This window comes from Loxodonta africana, chromosome 1 (assembly GCF_030014295.1).
Source record: "Loxodonta africana isolate mLoxAfr1 chromosome 1, mLoxAfr1.hap2, whole genome shotgun sequence".
In the NCBI taxonomy this organism is placed as follows: domain Eukaryota; kingdom Metazoa; phylum Chordata; class Mammalia; order Proboscidea; family Elephantidae; genus Loxodonta; species Loxodonta africana.
The window spans coordinates 102,287,151-102,305,704 of NC_087342.1; the positions used below are offsets into that span (position 1 = coordinate 102,287,151).

The window sequence follows — 18,554 nt, forward strand, 5'->3', positions numbered from 1 at the left end:
CTGTTGTGCTTTGCACTGCCCTCTCCTGGAGGTACTCTGAGCCCCTCAAGTCTAAGCTGATGACCCTCCACCCCTCCCCATTCTCCCCACAGCCTGGCAGAGCTGGACAAGGAGGTGGGCAACCTCAAGAGGGGCCTCAGAGCAGTCGAGGCGGTAAGTACATCTCTGCCTGCTGGGCGTGGTTTCCAGGGGGATGCTGTCAATAGCTGGTCATGCCGCCTGTTTGCTGCTGCCTGTCACTGGGCCAGATGGTGGCCTTATAGTAGCAGAGCCCCTGTGGGATGCATTTCTGGACCCAGAGTCCTTGGTTGGTGTGATAGAAAACTGGTACAGTGGGTACAAAGGCCCTACAGCACAGAGTCAGCCCTCAGGAAAGGGTGATTGGATTACCTGGGGCTTACAATGAGACCCTCAGACGAGGACATCTGAGACTATATCCACATCACTAAAACATGACAGCGGTCTGGAGTGGGGAGGAATGGACCACAAATCTGCCCCATGCTTCAGTTTGATTCAAGTGGATGGGAAAGGGAACCCACACCCCTCGTAGCACACAGTGTGCCAGTGGGGAATGCTGTTACCAGAAGCTTCTATTAGTTTCTTCACCTCTTTCCTGGCCCAGTGGAGGACCCAAGCCTCTGCTCCACACCATTGCTGCTGTGATGGCTTCTCAGCCAGTACTGTGGCTTGGCGGTCCCAGAACTGGGATGTCTCCAACCCTTTGTCCCCCATACCGAGGAACTACAGACCTTTCCCAGCTTCACTGGGGAAGACGGGTTAAGGGGACAATGGATTTAGAGAATGAGGTTAAGTATGAGAAAGGACCTTTCGTTGCCACTGTGGCTGAGGCGTGGTGATTTCCAATTTTACAGTGCTGTACTGTAAAGTCTTGGTGACCCCTGAGCTCCTGACTCTGACCAGGCACCAGTCTAACCAGCCTCTCCCTGTGACCTCCTTAGGAGCTGGAATATCAGAAACGCCAGGTGCGGGAACCCAATGACAAGTTTGTCCCAGTCATGAGTGACTTCATCACTGTCTCCAGCTTCAGCTTTTCAGAGCTGGAGGACCAGCTAAATGAGGCCAGGAACAAGGTAAGCATGCCCTAAAACCCCAGCTTGACCCCCAGCCTAACCCTGGCCCCCAGTCCACTCTAATTCAGCCTCATCTCTGCATGGCTCCTTCACCCATTTCTACCATAGATGGCCAGAAGGGACAAAGCCAGAGTCACAGAGCTTTGAGGAAAAACCCAGTTTCCTCACTTCTACAAGAAAATTCACTGCTACAGAGATCATTTTTCATTTATCAGGTGTCAGGCACCATATTAAGCATTTTACATGATTTATTTCACTGCCCACCTATGGGTTCATTGGGAAAGTTATCCTAGTCGACAGGTGTGTAAACTGAGATTCAGAGAGGTTATCCCTTCAATGATTTCTAGTAAATAAACTTACCACTCACATTTTCTGCACTTCCTGGGCCATGGTACCAATATGTACCATGGGTGTGATGTGCTTCATGGACCATGGTAGCAATATGGCCTGCTCTAAATCAAACCGATAACAATTTTATGTACAGCAAGTGCAATGTTTATCTAGTATTTTGTGTCTTTTTGGAAAGTTGAGTAAGATAGTTTTTGGTTCAAGTGTAACCAGATAGCACGATGTACTTCCTGGGCCATGGTACCCATATATACCACATTTGCGATGTGCTTCGTGGAACACGGTACTGATATGCTCCACTTGCAGCTGGCACCCCAGTTTTTCAAGTAATAAAAAACTAGCAGCAAACAATGATTCAGCATCCATTCCATTAGTGAAAAGCCATGGCATCACCAAAAAAATTCAACACACACAAAAATCCATCCACGAAAGGGTTAACTTGGCTAAGTTCCCAGCTGTAGGTGATAAACAGAGATGCATTACAATCCTGACTCAGAGAGCTCAGCTTTGGACTTAGCTGCACATGGACCATACTTCCATGCACTTTGAGTAACCAGGTCTTTCTTAGAAGACATTGAGTGAGTTGAACTAGAGACTGTTGTTATTGCTAACTGCCATCGAGGCTGTTCTGACTCACGGTGATCCCGTTGTGTGCAGAGTAGAACTGCTCCACAGGGTTTTCCAGGCTGTGACCTTTCAGAAGCAGAGCACCAGGCCCATCTTCCGAAGTACCTCTGGGTTCGAGCTGCCAACGTTTCGGCTAGTAGTAGAGGGCTTAACCATTTGTACCACCCGGGGGACTCCTGAATTAGAGATAGTAGCTCTCAAGGTCTGGACAGTGCCTGGCACATATAATTATAGCTAGTACTTTACCTTTCACTTACTTAATGCCACAGACAACACTATGAAGTGGGTTTCATTATTATCCCCATTTTACAGGTAAGAAACTGAGGCTTGGGGTGGGAGGTTAAATAACCAGCCCAATAACTAGATGCTCTCTGAGGTCTTCTTGAGTTCTGACTGGGCAGTTCTGACTTAGAAAGGGCTTCCCAGACTCCATAGCTCCTAATCCAATACAGACATAGCTATCAGGCAGACCGTCAGGTAGCCAAGGTCTGAAAGCTGGCTCCTGTCCCTCATCTCCCAGGTGTCACCTCAAGCCTTTCCTTCAGCCTGGTCCCTTGATCCTCATGATAAGGGGGCTGTCCCACTTCTCCCAGTCCTGTGCCCCCCCCCCCCCCGCCCCGCGCCATGCCAGTGCTCTTCAGCCTGGGACTGAGCTCTGCTCTGGCTGGAACCCATCTAACCACATGTCTGAGCCACCACACTTCAGGTTGCCCCACCAACCCTTCCCCTCCTTTGTCAGTTCGCCAAGGCTCTGATACACTTCGGGGAGCAGGAGAGCAAGATGCAGCCAGACGAATTCTTTGGCATCTTTGACACCTTCCTGCAGGCCTTCTTGGAGGCCCGGCAGGACCTGGAGGCCATGAGGAGGAGGAAGGAGGAGGAGGAGCGGCGGGCACGCATGGAGGCTATGGTGAGGGCTGGAGCTAGGGCTGAGGGGAGAAAGCTTGGTCCGACGGGGTGTGTATGAGGTGCGCAGGCTCTGAGGAATATGGTAGGGACCCATGTCAGCCCCAGGAGAGAGAAACCCCTTCCTGGGCTGAGGAAGAGGGCCTGGGGAAAGCCTAAAAGAGAACAGTGAGGTTGAGAGGCCAAGGGCTTCCTGGAAGGAGGAAAACCGGGCCAATTGATAAACACAAGAGTCATGGCTCACAGCCCAGAACTTGGCCCCTGGTGGGAGGGCAGCCATTTCAGGCAGCATTGGCCTCTGCCGCAGCTCACCCCGGGTTCCTCTTACTCTCCACCCCGCCATACCCCCAGCTGAAGGAGCAGAGGGAGCGGGAGCGGTGGCAGCGGCAGCGGAAGGTCCTCGCAGGCAGCGCGCTGGAGGAGGGAGGCGAGTTTGATGACCTGGTGTCGGCCCTGCGCTCCGGGGAAGTTTTCGACAAGGACTTGAGCAAGCTCAAGCGCAGCCGCAAACGTTCAGGGAGCCAGGCCCTGGAAGTCACCCGGGAGCGGGCAATAAACAGGTTAAATTATTGACCTGGGGACTGGCCACAGATGAAGGCCGGGAGATAGGGGCCGGTCCAGAGGGGCTGGGTGGAGGAAGTGGTGATGCTTAAACAGTGTGGTGCTCAGTGTGGAGCCCTGGGCTGGGTCCCAGGGTGGTGGGTGTGCCCAGCTGCACCAGGAGTCGCCCCACACTTGGCTTAAGGGGGCTCCTCTCATCTCCCCTTCATATTATCCTTTCTGTATCCCTGCCCCCAGGGGTCATCTTCTGAGGATGGCCTGGACATCCCTGGCGGGGCCTAGGCCACCGGCCAGGTAACCACAGGCTGAGAGAGCCCTGTTCCCCATCCCCCACCATGGGCACTCACATAGTGGCACAGAATGGTCCCAGATCTAGATCCAAGGGGCCCATGTACCTTGTCCCGATTTCATGTGCACTGGGGAGGAACAGAGTGGGGGTGGACCCCCAGGAGCTGGGGTGAGGGAGTCTGGGTTCACATCCCTCTAGAGGCTTGGAACATCCAGCTGAGCTCCAGAGCTAGGGTGAACTTTCTACTTGGATGGAAAAGGAAGAGGCGTTATATATTCTAACTAGATCAGCTCCGATATATTCCAGGAAAAAAAAAAAATGCTGGGAGGATGATGCAAGCACTAAAGCCATCAGGACACAGAGCACCAGTGTCTGTTTCCTGCATCATGATTCCATTGGCCTCCCTCTTGCATGTCTTAAGTCTCCTGCCCTTCCTTCCCTACCCCCACCTCCATCCTATCTAGCAATGCAGAATTCCAGAAAACTCACCTTTGGGTTCCACTGACTATGGATGAATCTGGTATGGGAGGAAGTTCCAAGAAAGATCCCATTCATCACCCCATCTCATGCCTTGGACACAGGGACTCTGGAACGACCTCTCCCCCAACCTTCCCCATACAACCTGCCCATTGTCTTGAAGTGAGATGGTGACCTCACATGTTGCCTAGGAGTTCCTCCTGATAGCCACTCACCAGAGGGCAACACTTGAATGCCATCTCTATCCAAGAGCTCCCTATTCTACCACCTAATGTCACACAGATCCTGTCTTTCTAATACGTGCCACAGGGCAGAAGCCACCTGACCTCCCACTCTGTCTAGCCTGCAGAAGACTATTTTGAACCACATGTGCCCTGCTATAAGAGTCAGTTCCTGAGAGGGTCCCAAGGGCCAGAGCTGCCTATCTGCATTTACAAGTCACTGCTAAGGCATTGTGTCAGGGGGCTGAGAGAAGAGCAGGTGGGGGAAGCTGGGGAGATGGAGGAAGAAGGAGGAAGGCCAACTCCTCCGGGGAGCACACTGACTGAAAGAGTCAAAGGAGGAAGCTGAGAGGGGGCTCCCACCCCATATCTCTGTTACCCAATTTGGTTCTTCAACCTGACTTCCAAGGGGCCTGTTTGGGTTCTCCTGTCCACTTCCACCTTGCATTTTGTCAGTCTTGAGCTTTTCCTTGGGAGGCAGACAACGGCTGTTATCTAGACAAATTTTCTCTCTTCTAAAGGAGGGTGAGGTTTACTCCACTAAGGCTCACTACATTTTCACCCCAGAGACAACCTTTCATCCTGTCTGAGGCCAGCCCTGCCTGACCCATCAACCAGCTCCTCATCCTTCAGCCCCCTGCCCTTCCTTTTGTCTCTCACCTTCCTAACCCAATCCTCTGGCTCAGGGTATCCAGTGGACAGACTGGTGGGCTGGGCCCACTTTTCAGCTGCCTATCTTCTGCCTTTTCCCTACATTACATTCCTGGGGGTGGGACTTGTAGCTGGGGTGGAAGAAACAGATTTGGTGAGCCCAGCATGTGTGTTGGTTTGAGTGGGTGTGCGTTTGAGTTCTGGTGGGAGGGACCTGAGCAAGTGCAAGCCTGGCTGGGACAGGTGTGAAGAAGCCATCCTGGAATTCAGGCGAGGGCAAGATGCAGGCTTCTAGGAAGAACAGCTGCAGAGAGCTCTGTTATACCCATCTGCACACCCAGAGCCCCCACTGCAGGAAGCAGGTGTTGGGAAGGTTGTGGGTGGGCCCCCTACTCCTCTCCCAAGCTGGCTGGGCTGAGGGAAACCTCACCTGCCAGAGCCAGGGAACAGAGGAGGGCTCCCCCATCTGTCCAACAAGCATTTCCAAACCTTGACATTCCACCCACCATGGAAGACTGGATATACACCAGCAAAGACAAGGGATGTGGAAGCTGTTCATGACACACTCAATCTGCAGAAAAGCATAGTTTGATTTAACTGTTTACAGAGGGCACATATATTATTCCGGGGCCCAGGCTTCTCACCCCCAGTGATTTCTCTTTATTTATTATTTTCTAGTTCTGGCCAAAGGCTCTGGTGCCAGAGGTTATTGTAGCCAGATACCCAATAGTGCCTTGGATCATGGACCATGGTGGGTAACTAGAAGGGGCTGGTGCTCCACAGAGGTGGCTGAGATGGTCCTTGATATGCTAAATGTTGAAGCCTACTACATTTGTTTCTTGGTCCTGCTTTCCCAGCACCCTTCCTGCCCCTCCTCCACTTTTGGGTAGATCTTACCCACTGTCTAATTTTGTGTCCAATGTAAAATTCATAGTCGACCTAATACAACCTGGTCCCTTCTCAGCAGTAGCACCCACTTCACTCTCCCCTGGGTTGGAAGTCAAGGGTGTTGAGGGCAGTGGGAGGAGACAACTTTCCAAGTGGATGGGGAGGGGTCTGGGCCAGGCTTTTCCCATTCCATTTCTACCAAATGGGGCACTGTGACCATCTCCCCCACCTCTACCAGTGAGGCCTTCATGCCGCCGCTGCTCTCACCAGCTGTCTTGGATGACAAACGAGTCTAATGTACAAAATCTGCAGTGTCTTTTTTATCTGCAACTTTTTTTTAATAAGAATATATGGTAATACTAAAAATTATTAAATCCATACCACCCCTACCCAGCCTGCCTTGAAACTTGTGCCTCCTTCCTGGGGTCTTCAGGTGGGCTTGGGGAGTGGACATAGCCAGCGGTGTGCTGGAGACAACGCGCACCAATTCCATGAGAGCTGATGGTTACATTTCCAGGAATCTTGCAACCCAGTTGATGCCATATTGTTAGCTTAAAATCGACCAAGGTGGGCATAATTATACATGGAAATTGGTGTTTTCTGGAGAGTCAGTTGTCAAATGTTTACCAGCACCTCTTGGCATAGGGCAGAGGGGAGGCAAGCAAGGTCACTACTGAAGATGGACCCAAAGAAACTCATCTTTGGTAGAGAACTCAGAGGGCCAGTCCAGTGTTTTGGGATGTGAAAACCAGGAGCCTATAATTGCACTTCCCCTGCTCTTTAATAAGCTCCCTGGTTGGTGTAAATGGTTAAGCATTTGACTGCTAACTAAAAGGCTGGTAGTTCGAACCACCCAGGTGATCTGCTTCCAAAAAAGTCACAGAAGTATTGGACATGACTACCTGGCAAATTTACTTGAGATAGTACATTTCTATGTCTCCCACTCCACACCTACATTCTCCCCACAGGGAGAAGGGCAATATGCTGAGAATATGCCTTTCCAAGGTCTCTACTTCTCCTCTCCCCCCAGGGGAGTAGGTCTTGAGATGAGGCTGAGGGGTGGGCATGAAATCACAGCAGCTCGGTGCCCTCTGCACAGACACAGTCTCACCCTTGCATTCCAAAATCGACATTGTGGCTTTATTTGTGTGTGCGCTGTGAGGGTGAAGGCAATCTTCAATGCTCTCCTTTCCCTGATGTGTTCCAGAATCAAAGGGTGTGGGTAGAATGGCGGTGAGCAGGGCCAGGTGCACACATGTGATTGGTCAGAAGTCCTGGTATGGGATATGTGGTTGGTCAGAAGTAATTAGGGCTGTGGCCACGTGTGTCCCATTTAAGATGAAGGGGAGCTGGCAGGGCAGTGCAACTGTTAAGCTGAAAGCCTGGACGTTTGATGGGATAGACTCAGGCAAAAGGAGGGAAAACTGTCTCTTTCAAAGGAGGGTAGAGAGGTAGGACGGGGGGGTTTGCAGCTGCCACAACCATAGGAGGGTCCAGCTGCTGCAGAAAAGTCTGGATACATTCTTTATCTGAGTGAGTGTGTGAGTGTTTTCCCTCCTCGAAGGGGGTTCCACTCCTTAAAACCATTGCCGTTGAGTCGATTCTGACTCATAGTGACCCTACAGGACAGAGTAGAACCGTCCCATAGGGTTTCCAAGGAGCGGCTGGTGGATTTGAACTGCCAACCTTTTGGTTAGCAGCTGAGCTCAAACCACTGCACCAGCAGGGCTCTACTGCTTAATAAGTCTTTATTCCTTTCTGGGGGAAATATGAGAAGAGAAAACTCAAAATGGGAAGTGGAAATGAAGGGCCAGACTGGCTGAAATGAATTGTCTGAAATAGTCCACAGATAACACAATGTGGTTTTCAGGTATCTAGAATTGCATGTTGTAACCCTATTTCAGGACCTCAGTGTCCTGGAAAGTTTAAGGGGTTTGCTAGTTTCCTGTTTGTATAAATGAAACACCTTCCAGGTCATCAAATTCTAGATCATCTAGCAGTAAAGAGTGCGGGTGACCTTGGGTTCCTACTGGTAAAGGTAAACGGTGACAGTGTTAAGGGAACTTGACATCTTCTCCTTGACCTGAATTGCATCCCAACTCTTGGCCTGGCTGGGCCATGGGAGGGTGGGGAGGGCAGGAGCTCTAAGTCCTGTGGAAGTCCCCCCGCTGGCCCCCAGTCTTGCTAATGAGCTTGATCTCTTCCAGCACGATGTCCCTGCTCACAGCCTTGCACATGTCGTACATGGTGAGGGCAGCCACCGCAGCCGAGGTCAGGGCCTCCATCTCCACCCCTGTGGGGCCCCGAGCCCGGCACGATGCCCGGATCATCACGGCATGGCGAGTGCTGTCCAGCTCCAGCTGCACCTGGACGTGGCTCAGGGCCACATTGTGGCACAGAGGAATCAGCTGGCTGGTCAGCTTGGCCGCCTGGACTCCAGCCAGCTGGGCCACCACCAGGGCATCTCCTTTCTTTAGCTGGTTTTGCTGGACGAGCTGAAAGGCCACAGGCCCCAGCAGGACAACAGCTGAGGCCACAGCCACCCGCTCTGTGTCTGGCTTCCCGCCCACATCTACCATAGATGCCCGTCCTTCCGTGTCCACATGGGTTAGTTTGTCTGAGGGTGGCAGGGGTCCTGAGGGGGTGGCAGAAGCCTGGGACCCTGAGCTAAGGCACTTTGGGTTGGTGGCCGAGTCTAGGAGGGAGTTGTAGTGTCTTTGAAGGAAGACAGATCCCAGCCACGGCTGGGCTAGGAAAGGGGCTTGGGGGACCCCACATCCTTTCCATAAAGTCAGCATCTGGTTGGAGAAACCCACTCCAGGTCTCAGATTCTGAACACAGAGGGAGTCCCAGGAAGAAATGCTTGGGATGGCTGGTGGGGAATCTCGGTGCATCGAAGGTAACTCTGGAAGACAAGAGGGAAAGGGAAGAAAGACTAAGCCCAAAAGGTAATTGCTTTTCTTACCTCTTCTTCCCAATCCCGTCCCTATCCCACCTGGAGTTCTCTCTTCCACATTAGGGAAAGAGAAAGGACAGACGAAAAGAACAGGGAGAAGAAATGAGGTAGAAAATATGCAGATATAACTCACTACCATTGAGTCAATTCTGACTCTGAGCAACCCATAGGACAGCACAGAACTTCCACATAGGGTTTTCAAGGAGTGGCTGGTGAATTTGAACTCCTGACCTTTTGGTTAGCAGCCAGAGCTCTTAACCACTATGTCACTGGGGCTTCCTGCCATACAAGCTTATAGCCCTTCTCATCACGTCATAGACAGGGCAACAGTTCCGCCTGTTACTATTGTGCAATGCTGGTGGGCTCCCTTTCTCACGGTAACTCATTGCCAAATGCCTAAGGTCTGGAGGCTGAGGCCTGGATCAGATACCTCTCCACGTGCCTTCATCTTCTTAAAAGAAAACTATAGCCAGGTCTCAGCCTCAATTACCAATTAGTTACTTTCATCTTCACATTCTTTATGAAGAGCTAACACTAATCATTTAGTTTACGGACAGAATACTAAGGGAAATATTTAATCTACTGAAATAATATCTTGAAGTCCTCTCAAGCATATCAGAAGTGCACATCCACACGCGAACTGCCAGGCTGACTGATATGATCCTGAGGGCCTCCTAGAAGCCAGCCTCCTTAGGGAACCTTGTTATTCACAGATGGTCCATGGACCAGCAGCACCAGCACTATCTGACAGCTTGCTAGAGATGCAGATTCCCACCCTAGTCCTCCCAAATCAAAATCTCAAATAATAAGATCCCCAAGTAATTCATATGCACATTAAAGTTGAGAAGCCCTGTGCTAGGCAACTCTTCGTTTTATAGAAACCAAACCAATCTAGTTATGATATTCTTGAAAGTAATAAAAATGCTTAAGAAGCAAATAAAAACTAAACCAGATCTGTTGCTGTCAAGTCAATTCTGACTGACAGCAACCCTACAGGACAGAGTAGAACTGCCCCACAGAGTTTCCAAGGAGTGCCTGGTAGATTCGAACTGCCGACTTTTTGGTTAGCAGCCATAGTTCTTAACAACTATGCCAACAGGGTTTCCTAAGAAGCAAATAGTTTCCCAAATTCCAGCCTTTTCATACTCTGGGTCCCCAGCCTTGTCAATGTCAGAGGTACAATCGCCCTTCTAGCATGCCATCCCTGCTATGAAGGTACATGAGCATGGGTCAAAGCACAAGAAGAGGACTATGACCCTGGAGGTGGAAGGAGAAGAGAGATGCTAAAGTTTCCTCTTCTGGGTGGCTGGTGTGCAAAGGGGGTCCTTGGGCTATCTCTGGCTCACTACAGCTTGCTTTCCTCTGGACTACTGGGCTCAGTCTGCTTCACTTCTAGACAAAAGAATCCTTTCTTCTAGCTTTTTCACTGCTTTCTCTTGCCTAGTAGTAGAATTCAGAGGGCCTAAATATGAGTGTAGACAAGGGATGAAGCTTCACCTGTCTCTAATCTGGACATTATGCCCGGGAAATAACAGAACCCTAAAGCTCACAACAAGATGCCCAATGCTTAGGCTGCGTTCTCCAGAGAAACAAAACCAATGAAGCCTGGCTATCTCTCTCTATCTCATCTATTTATCTACCTACCTACCTAGTTTATCCAATCTATCATCTACCACCTACCTACCTAGTTTATCTAATCTATCATCTACCTACCTACCTAGTCTATCTAATCTATCATCTACCTACCTACCTATCTATCCATCTCTCTATCTCAAGAAAATGGCTCACACAATTGTAAAGGTTGGCAAGTCCCAAACTCATGAGTTAGGCATCAGGCTGGAGGCTTCTCCTGACTCATGTAGCCGCAGGAGCTGATGAACCCAAGATTGGCAGGTCAGATGGCAGGCTGCTGGCTCACGGGCTGGGGAGACTGACAAATCCAAGATCAGGTAAGACAGCAGGCTGCTGGCTAACAGGCTGCAGAGGCCAACAAAACCCAAGATGGGCAGCTAAGATGGCAAGCCACTGGCTCACAGGCTGCAGACGCTGACAAATCCCAAGATCAGCAGGCAATACGGCAGGCCGCTGGCTCAAGTCTCAAGAACTGGGGGTCAGATAATGATGAGCCACATGCAGAATCCAGACCAAGCAAGCTAGCTTTTCCAGAATATCCAAATATATCTCGGATGCAGGCCACATCCCAAGGAAACTCCCCTTACAACTGATTGATCGCATCAGATCACATCATAGAGGATGAATACATTATTACATAAATGCCAAACCAAGGAGAATCATGGCCCAGCCAAGTTGACACACAACCGTCACCATGACAGTCCACCCATGTCAAGTTGGCACCTGTACACAACTCCTTAAACTATATGCAATCTCTGAATAAAGACAATTACAAAGTTACACTTCGTTTAATGTGACAGAACACGTGTACAACCAAAAATGTGCTAGCCCTGTTTATGTTTTATATTTCATAAGTGAAGAAAACAAAAACTCTTGATGCTCATATACAAGGAAGTAATACCCATTAAAAACTACTGTCCTCGTTTCTTTTACTGGTCACATGGCTGTAACAGGTATTTAGAACTACCTTCTTCCACCACCCATTGCACACTCTCTTTACCCTCAGTAAGCACCTCAGCTGGTCATGGTTCTTTGGTGGTGGGGTGACCCAAACCTTCATTCCTGAAGGGTCTGGGCCATTAGTAGTCATATTGGAATTGGGTTGCTATAGTTTTCCATTGACTTTAATCACAGGGCATGGTAGTATTAAGAGATGCCCTAAGGGATCTCCTATATTCCAGGTATACTCTTTTTTACCTCCATTATGCTGAGTCAGAATCGACTCGACGGCACTAGGTTTATGCAACATCAACCTGATTTCCCCCTGGTAGTCAGTGTCAATCACACCAGCAAATATGGTAACTCCCTTCTTTGCCTGTTGATCTACAGGCATGAGGAGCCCAAAGTGGCCGAGTGTCATTTTTAACTTCCAGTTCAATGGAATCCATGTTGTGTCTCCAGATGGGAGCATTCCTCTTTTTGGAACTAAGACCTCTAGACCTATAGAGCATAGGGTCACAGGGACAGAAAGCAAAAATTTTGCAAGTGTGTTGGTAGGGGTAATAGTGAGTGGTGCTACTCCCATCTCCACCACTTGATTCCTGGAACTGTGAATTCTGGTTACGGGATAAACAGCACCATATATTGGACTCTGATTTACACCATATACAGCCTCCTGGAGAACACTGTCCCAATCCTGCAAATTGTTGCCACCTAGCTGACACCATAAGTGTGTCTTTAGAAAGCCATTCCATCGTTCTATCAATCTAGCCACTTCAGGATGATGGGTAATTGTGTCTTTAGAAAGCCATTCCATCATTCTATCAATCTAGCCACTTCAGGATGATGGGGAACATGGGTAAGACCAGTGAATTCCAAGAACATGGGCCTGTTGCCATACTTCATTTGCTGTGAAGTGAGTCCCTTGATCCGAGGCAATGCTGTGTGGGATACCATGATGGTAGATAAGGTATTCTGTGAGTCCACATATGGTAGTTTTGGCAGAGACACTGTGTGTCCAAAAAAAAAAAAAAAAAACCAAACCCGTTGCTAACAAGTCGATTCCAACCCATAGTGACCCTATAGGACAGAGTAGAGCTGCCCCATAGAGTTTCCAAGGAGCGCCTGGTAGATCCGAACTTCTGACCTTTTGGTTAGCAACCATAGCTCTTAACCACTATGCCACCGGGGATTCCACACTGCGTGTAGGCAAGGCAAATCTGTATCCAGAGTATTTGTACCAGCAAGAATGAAACGCTGCTCTTTCCATGATGGAAGTGGTCCAGTGGAATCGCCTCAAGGAATGGTGCAATATCAGGCCACAGTGTTGGTCTCTGCTTCTGGCAGATTGGGCACTCAGCAGTGGCTGTAGCTAAGTCAGCCTTGGTTAGTGGGAATCCATGTTGCTGAACCCATGCATAACCTCCATCCCTGCCACCGTGGCTACTTTGTTCATAAACCCATTGACCATTGATGGGAGTAGCTGGGGAAAGAGGATAACTTGTTTCCACAGAATGTGTCATCCTTTCCACGTGACTGTTAAAATCCTCCTCTGCTGAGGTCACCCTTTGGTGAGCATTCATATGAGACATAAATATCTTCATTTCATAGGCCCATTCAGAGACATCTATCCATAGACCTCTTTCCCATATCTCCTTGTAACCAATTTTCCAATCATGTTCCAAGACCCTGGCCATCCAGCCAAACCACTGGGCACAGTCCATGAATTGGTATACAATTGCCCATCTGGCCATTTCTCCTTCCAAGCAAAGTGAACAACCAGGTGCACTGCTGGAAGTTCTACACATTGGGAGGATTTTCCTTCACCACTGTCCATTAGGGAGGTCCCAGAAAGGGGTTGCAGTGCTGCTGGTGTCCAGTTTTGAGTGGTGCCTGTATATCGTGCAGAACCATCTGTAAACCGGACACAAGTCTTCTCTTAGTCAAATGATCATAAGGAACTCCTCATGAGGCCATAGATGCAGACAGGGAGAGGGCAGGAAAAGTGAGAGAAGTGGAGACCACGGGAATTTGGGCCACTTCCTAATGAAGCTTACTTGTGCCTTATGCTTATAACTATGCTTCACTTTAGAAGGTCTTGTTCGAGCCAGATCTCATATATACCACTTCTATTTAATGATGGAGTGCTGCTGCGTATGTCCAACTTTATAACTCTGTGGGTCGAACAACACCCAGTTCATGGTGGGCAGCTCAGGCCACATGGTAACTTGGTGGCCCATGGTTAAGTGTTCAGTCTCTACTAAGGCCCAGTAACAAGCCAAAAGCTGATTCACAAAATGAAAGTAGTTATCTGCAGAGGATGGCAAGGCTTTGGTCCAAAATCCTGAGGGTCTGCACTGTGATTCACCAATAGGGGCCTGCCGAAGACTCCCAACAAGCATCTCTATCTGCCACTGACACTTCAAGCACCATTGGATCAGCTGGATCATATGCCTCAAGTGGCAGAGCTGCTCGCATGGCAGCCTGACCCTATTGCAGAGCCTTCTCTTGTTATGGGCCCCACTTAAAAACTAGCAGCTTTTTGAGTTGCTTGATAAATAGGTCACAGTAGCACACTCAAATGAAGCATATGTTGCCTCCAAAATCCAAAGAGGCCCACTAGGCATTGTGCCTCCTTTTTAGTTGTAGGAGGGGCCAGATGTAATAACTTATGCTTCACTTTAGAAGGAATATCTTGACATGCCCCACACCCCTGGACTCCCAGAAAATTCACTGAGGTGGAAGGTGCCTGAATTTTTGTGGGGTTAATTTCCCACCCTCTTGCATGCAAATATTTTACAATAACTCATTGACACTTCTTCGTTACCAGGTCCAGTCAGCATAACATTATCAATGTAATGGGCCAGTGTGAAGTCTTGTGGAAGGGAAAGGCAATCAGGGTCCCTGCAGACTAAATTATGACATAGAGTTGGAGAGTTGATATACCCCCGAGGTAGGCAGTGAAGGTGTACTACTGGCTCTGCCAACTGAAGGCAAACTGCTTCTGGTATTCCAGAAGCGAAGTCAAGAAAAAGGCACTGGCCAGATCAATAGCTGCATACCAGGCACCAGGAGATGTATTAATTTGCTTAAGTAGTGAAACCACATCTGGAAGAGCAGTTGCCACTGAAGTCACCACCTAGTTAAGTTTACAGTAATCCACTGCCATTCTCCAAGATCCATCTGTTTTTTGCACAGGCCAAATAGGTGAGCTGAATGTAATGTGGTGGAAATCACCCCCCTGCATCCTTCAAGTCCTTGATGGTGGCGGTAATCTCTGCAATCTCTCCAGAAATGTGGTATTGCTCTTGGTTTCCTATTTTCCCAGGTAGGGGCAGTTCTGACAGCTTCCACTTGGCGTTTTCTACCCTAATAGCCCTTATTCCACTTGTCAGAGATCCAGTGTGGGTGTTCTGCCAGTGGCTGAGTATATCTATTCCAATTACTACAGGGTGGATTCAGAGACCCACTGGACCTACTGTAAGACAAACCTGAGCTAAGACTCCATTGGAAACCCTGGTGGCGAAGTAGTTAAGTGCTACAGGTGCTAACCAACAGGTCAGCAGTTCAGATCCACCAGGTGTTCCTTGGAAACTCTGTGGGGCAGTTCTACTCTGTCCTATAGAGTCACTATGAGTCAGAATCAACTTGACGGCAGTGGGTTTTTTAAAGACTCCATTAATAACCTGACCTCCATATGCCCCCACTCTGAGTGGGCTACAGTGACTTTTTGGGTCTCCTGGAGTTAGCATCAGTCCAGAGCCAGTATCCAGGAACCCCTGAAAAGTCTGATTATTTCCTTTTCCCCAGTGAACACTCACTCTTGTAAAAGGCCGTAGATCCCTTTGGTGAAGACTGGGAGAAATATTAACAGTATAAATTTTTGGCAGTGTAGTGGGGTCCTTCCTCAAGAGGACCCAGCCTCTCCTTCATTCAAGGGGTTGTGGGTTTGTAAGCTGGCTCAAGTCTGGGAACTGATTGAGGGGCCATGAGTCTATTCTGGCTATTCAAGTTAGACTACCATTCACTTGACCTAGAATTCTGCTTATACAGATCAAGTAAATATGCAGTGGATTTCCCATCTATTTCAATCCTAGAAAACCATGACTAAATAGTCAATGCCGTAAGTCCACATGAGTCAGGCTATTCTGATTACTACTTTGACTCCCTTGTCCATTATGATAATCACACCCACTTTGTCAATCGAGTGCTGCCACTTGGCCCCTACCATCACAGGGTCCAATCAGCCTCACTGTAGTTAACCCACTGCCATTAAGTCAATTCTGACTCATAGTGACCCTATAGGACACAGCAGAATTGCCCCGTAGGATTTCCAAGGGGTGGCTGGTGGATTCAAACTGCCTATCTTTCGGTTAGCAGCCAAACACTTAACCACTGTGCCACTAGGACTCCCCATTGTAATTAGGTGTCTTAATTTGGTTAGGGTAGTTCCCACTGACAAATCTGATCTACATAAAACAGCAATCACAGCCCTCTTCAAGGATGCTGGGACTCCTTTCATAAATTTGTTCCTCACCAGTGTGGTAAAAGGTATGTCCTCTGGGCACTCCACACGTGGGTCTGTGGGTCTAACCTTATAAATCCACTAACATGCCTTTGGATACTTTCTTCTACAGCATACCAAGGCAGGTCTGGTACTTCAACTTGATTTAGCATAGGCCACCGCGTAATCCATGCTTCAGCGACCCAACCAAACAATTAGATCCTTTCCTAAACTCTCGAGCTGAAACCTTAAATGAAGAATATGTGCTTAGTGGGCCCATATCAATAAACTCAGACTGATCTATCTTTATATTTCCTTGTACCATTATCCCACACCCTTAATAGCCATTCCCACACATATTCCCCAAGTGTCTGTTTGTACATATTAAAAAAGTCAAGCAGTTTTTTTGGACTGTAGCATACCTCCTCCTGGGTCACACTTTGTAATTCACCTTTTGGCACTCGGTGAGACTTAAGTCTAGTTATAGGTCTAGAAGCCAAAATGGGTGGTGGGGATCTGTTTTCAGAACATTCAGCGTTGTCTTGTAAGGCATCTGCCTCGGTCGATGCCCCAGGCAATGATAGACACAAAGGCTGTTTAGACCCAGCTGGGTTAACTTCATCAGATGGGGGTGGAAGGGCTAATGGTTTTATTGGAGAGGGTGGCTTAGCAGACAAACACAGAGTAATCTCTTCAGATGAGAGTGAGAGGGCTGGTTCTGTTGGCAGGAGTGATTCAATGGAATTTAGGGGCTCAGTGTCCCTAGCCTTCTGATATCTGTCCATATGTCCCCATCCCAAGCTTCAGGATCTCATTTCTTCCTAATCAATGCCCTCACTTTAACTTCAGACACCACTTGAAGTTGGGAATTCAGTTAGCGTTACTACAAGAAATAAGGCTTTCTTTCCAGGTACGAGTGGAAACTTTTAGGTCATTTATGTACTGCTTAAGCTTTGAGTCTGAAGCCCTGAACTCACCTCTTTATTTCACCACTTTGTCTAGCAAAAGTAGGACCGACCAACCAACCAGCTTCCTTATACTTCTCATTATGACAAAACCGTAGAAAGGTATCAAGCATGTCATCGCCCAGAGCCTTGGCTCTCACCAATACCATATCTACTGGTGGTGATTTAGTGTATTTCTATTGCCACCTCACACCATGGATTAGCAGTGCCCTCTTTACTACTGGAAGCAGAGTCATCAACATCTTTAAGAATAACCAGACTTGAGAACCAATTTAGAAAACTCATCCTTAAAATTCTGTTTCTCTAGAACCCCTCTCAGTACCAAATGTCTTAGGCTGGGTTCTCTAGAGAAGCAAAACCAGTGAAGAGGACAAATATAAATACATATCTAAAGGAGAGAGACTGAGAGATTTATCTGAAGCAAATGGCTCACGCTACTGTAGAGGCTGGCAAGTCCCAAATCCATGGGCCAGGCATCAGGCTGGAGGCTTCTCCTGACTCACATAGCTACAAGGGCTGACAAACTCATGATTAGCAGGTCAGACAGCAAGCCACTGACTCAAAGGCGGCAAAGGCTGATAAATCTCAAGATTGGCAGGCAAGATGGCAGACTGCTAGCTCATAGACCACCAGGCCACAGAGGCTGATAAATCCCAAGATCAGTAGGCAATACAGCAGGCCGCTGGCTCAAGTCCCAAGAACTAGAGGTCAGATGATGATGCGATAGATGAAGGAACCAGAGCAAGCAAGGCTTTGCCAGAATGTCCAAATATATATTGGATGTAGGCCACATCCCTGAGGAAACACCCCTTACACTTAATAGCTGATTGCATCAGATCACATCATGGAGGATGGTTACATCATTACACAACACGCCGAATTACATCATTACACAGCTTCCAAACCAATCATGGCCTAGCCAAGTTGACACAAAACCCTAACTATCACACCCAGAGTAGGTGACCACATACAGCTTTATAAAAAAGATGTTTTTTTTTCTTGAAGAATCCTGTACACATGAGATACGTTTACATTAGCTCCTAAGAGTTTAAATTGGAAAGTTAAGATCCTGGCCATCTCCTTGTTGAAAGGTAACATTACTACCTTGCTGGCTCAAGCTCTGCCTAGCACAGAAGTAAATAATACATCAGTCAATGGTTGCTAATGGTCCAGATATCCCCTCACTGATTTGGCCTTACTATAGAGAGGAAGTGAGGGTCGTAACTGTACCCAGGCTGGGGGATTCTAAAGCTGAGGAAAAGGCCTCTATTTTAACCAGTTCAATTTTCAAGGCACAATTAACCTTTTAAAAAAAAAAAAAAATTGCTGTCAAGTTGATTCTGACTCATAGCAACCCTATAGGACAGAGTAGAACCACCCCATAGGGTTTCCAATTTGCGGCTGGTGTATTCAAACTGCTGACCTTTTGGTTAGCAGCCAAGCTCTTAACCACTGCGCCATCAGGGTCCTGATTAACCTTAGTGATCTTGAAATCTGGA

At 48.4% G+C, this 18,554-nt stretch overlaps 2 protein-coding genes across 3 annotated transcripts in view; one reads left to right on the forward strand and one right to left on the reverse strand.

The window, feature by feature from the left end:
- The window catches only part of DAAM2 (dishevelled associated activator of morphogenesis 2), a 55,516-nt gene extending 49,180 nt beyond the window's left edge, over positions 1 to 6,336 (forward strand). The window contains exons 21-24 of the mRNA XM_064285546.1: positions 93 to 153; positions 960 to 1,091; positions 2,806 to 2,976; positions 3,324 to 6,336. Coding sequence (XP_064141616.1) covers positions 93 to 153; positions 960 to 1,091; positions 2,806 to 2,976; positions 3,324 to 3,545 — 586 coding nt within the window. The 3' untranslated portion in view covers positions 3,546 to 6,336. The remainder of the gene's footprint in view (positions 1 to 92; positions 154 to 959; positions 1,092 to 2,805; positions 2,977 to 3,323) is intronic.
- Positions 6,337 to 8,160: 1,824 nt separating this feature from the next.
- MOCS1 (molybdenum cofactor synthesis 1) overlaps positions 8,161 to 18,554 on the reverse strand; it is a 50,686-nt gene continuing 40,292 nt past the window's right edge. The window contains exon 11 of one of the 2 annotated variants that reach the window (XM_023546059.2): positions 8,161 to 8,964. In XM_023546059.2, coding sequence (XP_023401827.1) covers positions 8,204 to 8,964 — 761 coding nt within the window. In that variant the 3' untranslated portion in view covers positions 8,161 to 8,203. The remainder of the gene's footprint in view (positions 8,965 to 18,554) is intronic. The other variant, XM_064285559.1, reaches the window with a different exon arrangement.